Source organism: Neltuma alba, unplaced genomic scaffold (assembly GCF_004799145.2).
Source record: "Neltuma alba isolate B1F8T4 unplaced genomic scaffold, ASM479914v2 tig00011443_pilon, whole genome shotgun sequence".
In the NCBI taxonomy this organism is placed as follows: domain Eukaryota; kingdom Viridiplantae; phylum Streptophyta; class Magnoliopsida; order Fabales; family Fabaceae; genus Neltuma; species Neltuma alba.
This window is the reverse complement of record NW_021636125.1, coordinates 1-12,361: the sequence shown is the minus strand read 5'-3', so window position 1 is coordinate 12,361 and position 12,361 is coordinate 1. Positions and strand designations below refer to the sequence as shown.

Genomic DNA, 12,361 nt, shown 5'->3' with positions numbered 1-12,361 from the left:
TATTACTTTTGAATTATATTCTTTAAGGACTAAATTTTTATTTCTTGGTATGTGAAAAAAATTAGTTAGCTTTTTATATTATGGACAGGAGGGAGTAGCTTAGTATGATGAAATATTTTTCTCTAAATGGGAGGTTTTGGTTTGGTCTTGTTTGCAACCTCAAATTGTTAGCGTCTGTTTTGTTTTATTTTTTTTGAAAAAATCTTGCATGTTATTTGATAATATAAGAGTAACTTTTTTTTATCCTTATCATTATGAAAAAGGAGAATCCCATAAAAAGAAGACTAAGATTACTAAGTCCAAATAACGAATTTTTACAAAAATATATTGTTATTTGTAAGTTCAGTGTTGTCAAAATTTATTAAAGTATCGTTACAAAACCTAATTTAAAATTTAATAATTCAACCTTCTTTTTATGAGATTCTCCTTTATATAAATTACTCTTTTCTTCTGGGAACACAACAAATTTCAAAGTAGAAGAAGGAAAAAGAAGAAAAGAAGGGGAAAGAATGTGATAAACGAGTCACTTCAACGGCTAATAACCTCCATTAACGGCTGTATTGCGGAAAGACCCACCAAGTTTGACCCGGGTTTCCGCTTCAATTAATATAAGATTAAGATGCATGTGGATTCGAATTTCTTCCGAAAGCGACTATGAATCCGCTCTCATGTCTTCATACGCCCATTTTTCTTTTCCTTTCTATATTTATATTACCACGCAAGCAAAGCAGGCCCCATACCCATGTGCCTATAACCCTACCGCCTACTAGCTAGGTAACATTAATTTTCCTAATTTTTATTGTAGAATACTACTCGTAATTAGGAATATGTTAGTTCATCATAATATGGTAAATAAAGTTTTAAATTTCTATTAAAAAAAGTATTCATGTTTAGTATCAATAGTGCCTCAAATATGACTGACTTTAATTAAAAAAATTACGTGTTTAAATAATTTTTTAAAATCACATTCATTACAAAAAATTACCAAAATTTTTTATTACAGGTAGAATTAGCAATAGACAATTACTCCGTTGTTAAATGAAACTTTTTTGTTACTGAATTAGTGATAAATTAGTCACGAAATTCTATTCCGTTGCTAAATGAAAATCCAATCAATAATCACAGGTTTTTTATTGTCAAAATAGTTAACTAGAATTAAAAAGATGATTAATTTATTAAATTTGTTCTAAAACTAAAAAAAATCATCTTTATTCCTATTTAATAATATAAATAATGTTCCATCATGTTTCAGTCTTTTTCTAATAAATTAAAACAGGAGTAATATTGAGAAAAAATTAATAAATAACCCACCGCATAAGACCCCTTAAACGCCCAAAGGGATGCATATATAATTACGATACATGGGAATTGGAATGTCTTTTTCTATGCCTCATCTCTACGTTATGTTGTTACTATCAAAAAAAAATCTCTACGTTATGTTGCATTTACAAGTCCAAATATTTGCATTTTATAACATCATAGTCCTCCTACTTCCGATCTTAATTATAAAATCTCACTTATAAATTACAAAATAAGTTTTATAATTATAACTGGAAGTAATATTAGTCAAATAGTCTCGGCCATATGTTTGATAATCAAATCTTCAGCGTCTACGAAATTTATTTAACTATATTTATTTATTTATATTATCCTGATGCTATATGGCATCCTCTGCTGAAAATACATAACAGTCTTGAACGTGCATGATGTCATTTTTTTGGGGCACAAATTGATATACACTTTACGTGATGCCAAATTAGCCCAATGTGATATCAGTACTCCCTTTGTTCTTTTTTATAAGCAACATTAAAATTCATTACCTAGATTAAAATATTAGTTAAAAACAATAAATGTGTAGAAATTAAAAGTTTTTTCTCTAAAATGTCCTTATTTACGAAGGAGAAAGAGTATAATAGAGAGAATGAGAAAATTATTATAATAAAGAAAATTATGGAAGAGAGAGGATGTGTGATGGAGAGATGATAATTTGAAAAATGAGATAATAAATATATTGAGTATTAAAATAAGTAATTAATGAGGCAAAATAGGAAATTCACCATAAAATTTTAAGATAGCTTGCAAATATTGCTTATATTAGGAACAAGAGAGCGATGGTAGTTGTTGCTTATAAAATGAGACGGAAGGAGTATTTAAAAAGTTTAATAATTAAATTAACATTAGCAACTTCCCATTTTATTTTTGAGTAAAAATAGTGTGGCTCATATACTTATATGGATCATAAGATAAACTATGTACTGCTCACAACGTATTAATTATGCGGTTTCTTACATCTATATTAAAGATTTGAAATACACTCCTCATTGATGGGTGGAGACTGGAGAATGTTAATATCAAATTTATAATGTTCAAAATTAAAATTCAACGTGATATTATTCTTGAGATGAGTTGAAAACCAGGTTAACATTAGTTTTCCCTCTAGGCACAAGTATCCTCTGTTTTAGAGTCAATCATATTTGAGACACTATGAACACCTCTTCTAGTGAAAATTATAACCTTAGTTCATTACGTTATGAAAAACTATCCCCTCCCACTAAATCCAACTATTGTTAATAGGTTAGCTAATGAACTTAATTAAGTGTATTAAATAATTATTGTTAAAACAAGCAATTAATCATCTTAATCAGTCAAACTAGTAGGACCTAACCCTATGCACTTGATACGAAGACGGCAACAAAATGACTTATTAATTAACGTCGTTGCGAAACCAAACATCAATTGGATGAATTTGGATGAATCAGGATCCTATATATACTTTAAAGTATGAGGTAGAAACAACAATAATAATATGACGAATTCAATATGTTTATATACTACCTTCGTAATCTAGTTTTTAATATAAAAGTTAGTTGAAGATTTAATTTGGTCCTAAATACAAGACTTCAATCCACTTTGTCTCAAATATTTATCCATTTTGTCCCCAAGAAATTCTTATGATGATTACACATGTTAAAATTTTTTTATCAAGGGATAATTTTAATACACATGATTGATAGGGATATTTAAGTAAAAACGATATCTATTTATTACAAATAACTGACTTAACTAATTTTTTAAATATTTACAAATTAATTGCTTGGTTCTTATATTAAAAATCAGAGATAGCATTATAATTTCTTCCAAAGTGAACTATTTTCTTGGATATATTTCATTAATTAACACTCTATCAAGGCTTCCTGATAATCAAATTTACAGAGATTAACAAAATTGATTAAATTAGTTATTCACCACTATTATGTAACAATTATGTATTACTTTCCCTAAAATACCCCTCTTTTAGTTAGAGTATTTAATGTGGGAAAAATTTTGAGGAAAAACTATGAATTAATTAAGATAATATGGAAAAAAATTATTAAATGGAGAAGACAAAATGAATCAATATCAAACAATCAACAAGATAACATGTGGATCAATTGGGAAATAAATAAATATATTTATGTATTGTATACTCGATCTACTTTCTCGTGTGTGTGTCTATATATATATATATATATATATATATATATATATATATTACTAAAAGAAACCAATTTACATCCATCAATGAGATCATATAGTTAGGATGGAGAAGTGACAGGTTTCATTAAACTATCCCAATTGAACAATTTAAAAGATAAATGACATGTTTCAACTAGTACTAATCACTTGTTATTAAAATTTTAGGAGAGTTATAATAAGGTCTCAAGAAATAAAAATAATTATTAAAAATTCTTAATAATAATTTAAGTAGCCTATAATGCAAGTTTCAAAGTAAGAAATAACAACTTTTAAGACTTGTTTTGTAATTATTTTTCTTCTTTGGGACCTTACTATAATTTTTTCTAAAACATTTTACTAATTATTTTTTTTGAGAGCTCATAGTAATTCTTTCAAATAAAATATAAGAAAAAATTAGAGTGCATAATATTGCGCACACAGCCATATAAGATAGGGAGGATCACAATAAGTTTTAAAAAATAATTATTAGTAAGTCCCAATGATAAATGAGTAGTTATCGTTTATTACTTTAGAACTTATCATTATAGACTACTTTGTCATCACTAGAACCTTTTAGTAATTATATTTTTTTACCGAAGATTTTATAGCAATTCTAATAAATTATGGACGGTCGAGGAGAAACAACGACTGACCAAGAAATGGGCCATATATAATGACATTTGACAAGTTCCTGGTAATAGCCAAAGACAACAAATTAATGCCCCGTGAATCTTCAAGATTGAATTAGATTTTTAATTTTAATTATTTAGTTTATTGTTCCGTAGAATGGTTAGTCACTTCATTAGTTGTTATAATTTCAACAACAGAATTTTGTCTTTTTAATCTGGCGTCCTCTTTCGTTGCTACAATTTAAAGTTGCGGTGGAAGTTGAAATGAACAAATAGATTTAGAAGTGTCACGAATTAATTAACGGAAATTATATTCAAGAGAGAAGAAATTGAGGAGCTTTATCATTTTACTATGATTCATGTGTGTCTATAACTAAGATTATTTTGAGGTGGCCCCTAGCCTATTGACAAGCACATCCCATCATACGTCTGAATTACATTGTATCTATACCGATAATCTGATGTTCATTTTTCAAAATCAAAGAATTCATGACATATTTGATACATACATGTGAATGTTTATCTACTTAATAATTAACTTGGATTCATGAATGTCATTGAAAGATACTTCTCCGGTCCTTAATATAGTAACTCGTTTAACTTTTATTTTAGCTCTAAATATAAGATCCCAATCTATTTTAGCTCCCATATTTATCCATTTTTTTAAAGATAATCCTTGTAATAATAGTAGTTTTAGCTAATATACTTGATTAGTAAAATATTTTAGGAAAGATAACATCTATTTATCACAAATAATTAACTTAACTAATTTTCTTAATCTACTCAAATTAATCAATTAACTCTTATATTAAGGACCGGAGGTAGTAATAAATTTATGAAAGTCATAATTAAATTTTTGAATCATGAAGGTTGATAAGTCATATGCATTTATAAAATATGATATTTATATATTCTTTTCAAAATTTAAAAGAAACTTATGCACTTAATGAGAGTGGAACACATAAACTCATGTTTAACTAAGTATTAGTTAAGTTAAGCCAATAGAAGATAAAAGTTAAAGTATATACAAACAAGGGGATCAGTAGAAATCATGGAGCGGAAAAGGGCATCAATTAAGCATCAATCCAAACATATTGTTTGTCATTTTGTGAAAGAAAGTGAGACACATATCCCTCATTTTCTCTCCGGGGCTAACTAAATAAGTAAAAGAAAACCATGTGTGGAATATAATATTAATAATATCAAATTCCCTCCCTCTATAAATAGCACTCTTTCAAGCCCTATATTCCTCAAGTCATTACATAAACTCTCTCAAACACAAAAGCACCATCATGGCTCTCATCACTTTCCAACTTGTTCAACATGCATTCCCTTTCTACTTCGTCTCCCTCTCACTTCTCTTCTCCATTTTTCTGCTCACTCCTTCCTCTTGTTTCGCCCCCAGAAAGTTCCTTAATTCATCTCTTTCTTACTCCCCTTCTGGTTCTGATTGGTCTCCGGCCGAGGCCACTTGGTACGGTAGCCCCACCGGCGCCGGAAGTGATGGTAACCAAACCTAATCTTCTCTGCATACAGACACACATATTTTGGTTTAGAACTAAGCATCATCATGTCTCATGAGACAACAAAATGTATAATAACTATATAGGGTTTTAAGAGTTTGAAAATGAGTTATACTGTTCATGATTTGGTGCAGGGGGTGCATGCGGATATGGTGGTGCTGTGGACCAAGCTCCATTTTCGTCGATGATATCGGCGGGAGGGCCTCCTCTGTATGAATCAGGAAAAGGCTGCGGAGCTTGCTATGAGGTGTGAATAATGTAAATTTATATTGTTTGTTTCTGAATTCCGTTGAACCTACGTTACGTTTTTATTTATGGGCGTGCTTGCCGATTTTGAGTTGTCAGGTGAAGTGCACTGGGAATCCCGCCTGCTCCGGCAACCCGGTGGAGGTGGTGATCACCGACGAGTGCCCCGGCTGTGGCGGAGCCGACAAAGTTCACTTCGATTTGAGCGGCACGGCCTTCGGCGCTATGGCTGTTTCAGGTCAGGCTCAGAAGCTACGAGATGCTGGCATTTTGCAGATTCAACACAGAAGGTTACTCAAATTTCATATAAATATCTTCTTTAAATTTGCAACTACTTTAACTAACAACAAAAAACCATTATATTATTTGCATACTACATTATGCTCAAATTAAGGGTCAACAATGAAAGAATAATATAGTAAACTCCGACCAATTAAAACTCGGAGCCACTTGACCAATGTGTGTGTAATAATAAAGAAAAGAAATAGGAGAAATCATGAAATAAAAAATCAATGAATTAATTAATACTACTAATTTTTCCACAATGTCTCTGACTTTGCTGATCTATTATGACAAAGCAGTATTAAATCTTCAACCCTTGAAATTGAAATTTGCAGGGTTAAATGCAACTATCGTGGCACGTCACTAGCGTTCCACGTGGACTCAGGCTCCAACGCCAACTACTTCGCATGTTTGGTAGAGTACGAGGACGGAGACGGAGACCTGGCCAAGGTGGAACTGAAGGAGGCACTGGATTCTGCCACGTGGACGCCCATGCAACAGTCTTGGGGCGCCGTCTGGAAGCTCAACGCCGGCGCGCCCCTCAAAGCCCCCTTCTCCCTCCGTCTGACCACCGTCGAGTCCGGTCGCACTCTGGTGGCCGATCATGTCATCCCCGCCGGTTGGACCCCCGGCCAGACTTACCGATCACCGGTCAATTTCCAGGCCTAGCTATACATAGCTAGCCGATCATTATCAGGAAGAAAATACGAAAAAAGTAGTGTGACGTAAGAAATGAAAGAGGGAATGTTATTCTTTCATTTCGATCCACTCTTTTTCTTATTTAGTTATTTTATTATCGTCGCTCTTAATTACATCTGAAAGTCAGATAGCGTCGGTGGATTTTTGTGAGGGACTATTCTAGTCATATTTAGGATCTAGCTAGCTGGTTGGTAACCCTATGGATCCTGATCATGAAGTACCGGGCTTATATCGAAATGTCTTATCATGTAAAACTACATATATAATGAAGCGCGATAGCTCATTATTGTTACGATTCTCTGTTGTTTTTCATTTTATTACCACGGAAAATTCTGGTAAAAAAACTTATGAAACACACACACACAAATAATCACTTAATAAAACAAGGAAATAAATAAAAATTATTAGAAAAATTTAATCCATAAATCTTTTTATAGTTGAACTCAATTTTAATCAAGTGCCTATAATTTATTTTGTTTGAGTTAAACTCTTATAATTTGATCATTTATAGAAATTTGTCCATAAAACCAATTAATTTTAATTTATAAAATTTCATGAAATTTATAAAACTTTCTTGATTTCATTTAATACTAATCTTAACGCGCGTACATTTTTATAAATGACAATTTATAGAGTCTATAAATTAAAATTACTCAACCAAACAATAATAAGGACCCAATTCAAATAAAATAATTTACAAGAATCTGATTTAAAATCAAGGTAAACTTTAAAGATTTGTTGATTAATTTTCTCTCAAATTGTTAAATGCATACATAAATCTTTTGTCATGTTTATCAATGTGCAAGTAGAGATTATTTAGGGCAAGTGATTCAATTGGATTCCCCAAATTGTTACAATATATTATAACGAAAAAGGAGGTGGGAGATTATGGAAAGTCATATCAGTACAAATACTTTTTGAAAATTGGAGTTCATGTTAAACCAATTAAGAAGTGATATTGAAAATTGAGTTTACATGTGTGGTGACGCAGATAAAAACGACTTGAATGATTTAATTTATGACCTTGAGGTTTCATATGGCTTAATTATTTAAGTGCTTTATTAAAGGATATGATTTAGATGTATGCTCTTCTCTGAAAATGAAACGCACATGTGAGATTAGGGCCCATTAATATATGCTGTTAGATATTCACGGTCTAAACGACAACAACTTTAATAAATTCGCTTGACACATGTCAATTTACTTTTTTTTTTTTTTGCTATCACAGTTTGATAATAATCGTAATATTAGATAACTAATTTGATTAATGTACTCTCAATTTTTGCGCCTCTCAATTTTTATAATTTCCGGAAATTATGTTTTAGTCAGTATTCACGAATTTCTTAGCTTTTACTCTACACAGAAGGGTTAGCTAATTTCGGGGATATCCTAATGGCTGACATAATATATATTGTTATTTTTATGATTTTAAAATGCCATGTGGCCCCGCTAGTCGTCACGTTATATAATATATACTGTATAATATTTTGCATCACAAACACAATTATAAATATATTCTTTTTATATTATACCAACACACAAATATATTAAATATATATTATTAAGTAGTTTTATTTAATTTTCTCATTTGGTTTATGAAGTTACAGGGCTGGTAAATTATATTAGATAACTAATTTGATTAATATACAACTTTTGTGCCTCTCAATTTTTATAATTTCCAGAAATTATATTTTAGTTAGTATTCACGAATTTCTTATCTTTTACACAGAAGGGTTGGCTAATTCTGGTTATATCCTAATGGCTAACATAATATACTTTTTTATTTTGATAATTTTAAAATGCCTCGTGCCCCGCTAGCCGTCATGTGATGACCGATAAATTGGTTGCATTTGGAATAACCCTACAAACTTAAAAGGCAAATTATATATATGTATGTATTGCCAACATTATATATTATATAATATTTCACCTCACAAAAACAATTATAAATATATTATTTTTATATTATACAAACACACAAACATATTATTAAGTATTTTTATTTAATTTTCTCATTTGGTTTATGAAGCCACAGGCCTGGTAAATTATATTGCTATTTTATTAATGATGATTATTTTGCAACTTTAAGTTATAGCACAAACTTGAATTCGCAATTCGCATAGGGCTCCCCTATGTGTGGCAAAGAATGGGGGAATGCTTTGCTCGTTCCTGAAAAGTTGCCCCTATCAGTAGCAGCTTTCACACTCTGGCCAATCTTTCAAAATTATTTTTGAAATAATTATAACCCCATGAAGATCTTGCTTCTTCATAGCTCGAGCAATTACCTCTGTTCACTCCCAAATCAAGGTCTCTATAATTCAGATAAGCTGCCCTCGGATTCTTCGAAACGTATGGTGCCATATATTCGTACAACCTTCTCATCCACTCCACATGTTCATCTGTCTCTTCGTTTTGGAATCCCATATATGATTCCATTCCTATGTGGAATGGAGTTTCTGAGTCTGAAATCTCACTCATTCTTCCTCCATAGGGTGAGAATATCAATACTGGTGAATTTTGATTCTCCTCCAGAAGTATGTTCCCTAATCCTCGTATTCCAAACGTAGGAATTGGTTCTGTTACATAGTCAGATTTTGCTTTGAAGCTTCGAAATGTTTGGTTTCTCTGAAGCAACACATCCATGGAGGTGTTCACTGAGTATCCTGCAAAATAAACTACAGATTGAATCCAACTCATCTGCATGCAATTATTCTCTGCAGACTCAGTTCTGGAAAAGTGTTGTTCATCAAAATCGTTACATTACAGCTTCTCCGAGGTAATAATCCTGAGAAAGATGACGTTACAGTTTTTGAACATGAACCATTCACCATCACATTCCCAACTCCCATAACTGCATGGAGAAACATCTCTTTAGGGAGTTTGTCTGCAACATTTTGCCATTTTTGGAATAGTGCTGGAACATCACTGTCTTGTAAAGTTCTTGAAATCTCGAAGATTGTTACAGTTGGAGGGACACGCACTATGTTAACCTTCCATGCAGTGATAACACCAAAGCTCGATCCTCCTCCTCCTCGTATTGCCCAAAATAGATCTTCCCCATTAGGGTTCGATTCAGTATCGAGCCATTAGAATCCACCATTATAGCATCGATAGCGTTGTCAGCTGCTAAGCCATATTTTCTGAAAATTGTACCAAACCCCCACCACTGATATGTCCTCCTACACCTACTGTAGGGCAGCTTCCTGCAGGGAAGCCATGGACGTTACTTGAGCTGGCAATTGCACGATACAATTCTCCAAGTGTGGCTCCGGCTTCCACCCAAGCAGTTTCATCTTCGAGGTTTATGGTTATGGATCTAACGTTGGCAAGATCGATTATGATGAAAGGTTGGTTTTGGTCAGAGGTGTAAGAGAGACCTTCATAGTCATGGCCACCACTTCGGACTCTAACTTGGAGACCCTGTTGCTTCGAGCACAGTACAGCTGACTGGATGTGAACGACGTCGTTTGGAGTTATATGAGTTTGGGCTTTGGGGTTGAAGTGTTTGAGAATCTGAGATTTCTTATGGATGATTGAAGAAGAGGTTGGTATGAAGTGTCGTTCTGAGTGAAAACAAGGTGTGAAGATGAATTAGGGTTTCCCAAATTTGCTGAAAAGCATTGAAAGAAAGCATCTTCAAGACTAAGAGAGAGAGACAGAAGAGGAAAGATCAAGATGATGACGATGAATAGAGGAAGAAGATGAAGGAGAAGAAGCTTATGATGTTTCATGGCCACGTTGATGATTATTTGAGTGGGTTGAGATCGAAGAATAAGAAAGATGAAGTGATATTTATAAAATAGATTAATACACAGCCATACTGAGTAAAGACAAGAAGAATATGTGAGTGATATGAAATTGTGAGAATCTCTAAGTGCAGAAAGAAGATTCTTTATAATTATTACGTCTTCTCATTGAGTGCATCACCCACTTCTCTATATTTATATTTTCTGAGACAAGCACGGAACCGACCTTTTTGTTTTTCGGTTTGTGGCAACGACCTTGTGAGTTGAAATCACACATATCACTTAGTTATATTTATTTTGAAAACACACGCGCACCCGAATCGCACTTCAAATTCAAATAAAAACTAAAAGAATACGTATGTAATTTAAAAAAAATGATATCATTGGCTCGATTTTTTATTTGGGTTAAAGTGTACATTTATGTTTGAAGTTTTTATTCAGGAGCACTGGGTACCTAAAAGTTTTTTTAAGATGCAAATTTATCTCAAAAATTTAAAATCATAGTAATTTTACTCTCATACTATTAAAAGTATTAATAGTTAATGTTATTATTTTAATAGTCAACGTTAGTTTTTTTTAACGGTAGGAGAAATATTACCATGATTTTAAATTTTGAAGGAAAATTTGCATAAACAAATTCTGAGTACCTAATACTCCTGATTGTAAACTTTCGAAACAAATTTGCACCTTAACTATCTTTACTTTTAGTTGTAAAAAGATTTATGTAAATTTCAAAAAAAAAAACAAAAAATATGGTGTAATTTAACAAAATGGCAAAGCTGTATCCAGCACTCTGAAAATTCACACTAAGATATTTTGCCCTCAACATATTAAAAGTGGAGCAATTCTACTTGTCACTAACATGTCAACAAACGGACGTTGTCCTCCCTCAACAGATCAGCTTTAATATTAATGAAATAATGACGCGTAAATTCACTAGAACGCCACCTGTTTTTTTTTTCCTCTCAAAAAAAGGCTCCATTCATATGAGTTATCTATTGGTACTCGACTGGGGTTCAGATTTCTTCTTTCTTCTGCGGAGATCGCGACTCAAATCACCAATAGAATCAACAATTTTTCCCAATACAATCAGCACACCCTTCGTGCTCTAACTTTCATGCTTAAGGCTCTGTAAATATCTCTATATTACAATATATTGAATATTAGCTTAGTTTAATCCTCACTGTTTTGTGCTCTAACTTTCGTGCTTAAGGCTATGTAAAGCTACAGTACTGTCATACACCTGCAGAAGCTTTTTTAAATGCGATCTCCAATCTTCTGTGAGCTGGCAAAAAATAAATGATCTTTCAGAAATATAAATATTACCTGGAATTTTTGTATAACTTCCAGTCCTTATATAAGAGTTAGTTTTATTTTCAATTTGATCCTAAATAAAATCTTAATACACTTTGTCTTTCTCATATTTATCCATTTTTTAAGATATTTTTTATAGCAGGTGCACAAATTAAGTTTTATCACATGATATTCTAGTTAATGTACATGTGGTTAACAAGGGTATTTTAATATACATGACTAGTAAAGATATTTTAGGAAGACAACACTTATTTATTATACATAACTAACGTAACTAATTATTTTAATTTGCTTAAATTAGCCAACTAGTATTACAGTTGCTTTATCCCTCACTGAACGACCGTTCTAAATGGCTGTGGTGTGCCCAAAACGCGTCATCTCGATCTGTGCACTTTATGATGGAAGGCTGTTGAAGATGACATTCATT

The 12,361-nt window shown here is 32.0% G+C and overlaps 1 protein-coding gene and 1 pseudogene across 1 annotated transcript; one reads left to right on the top strand and one right to left on the bottom strand.

Moving 5' to 3' along the window:
- The first annotated feature begins 5,382 nt into the window (after nucleotides 1-5,382).
- Nucleotides 5,383-6,998, top strand: LOC114713677 (putative expansin-B2). The gene is made up of 4 exons (XM_028898349.1): nucleotides 5,383-5,630; nucleotides 5,782-5,894; nucleotides 5,993-6,183; nucleotides 6,511-6,998. Exons 1-4 carry the CDS (start codon nucleotides 5,417-5,419, stop codon nucleotides 6,842-6,844), a joined length of 852 nt encoding a protein of 283 aa, XP_028754182.1. The 5' UTR covers nucleotides 5,383-5,416; the 3' UTR covers nucleotides 6,845-6,998.
- A 2,075-nt stretch (nucleotides 6,999-9,073) lies between these two features.
- Nucleotides 9,074-10,605, bottom strand: LOC114713672 (berberine bridge enzyme-like 26; annotated as a pseudogene).
- Between the last annotated feature and the right edge of the window lie 1,756 nt (nucleotides 10,606-12,361).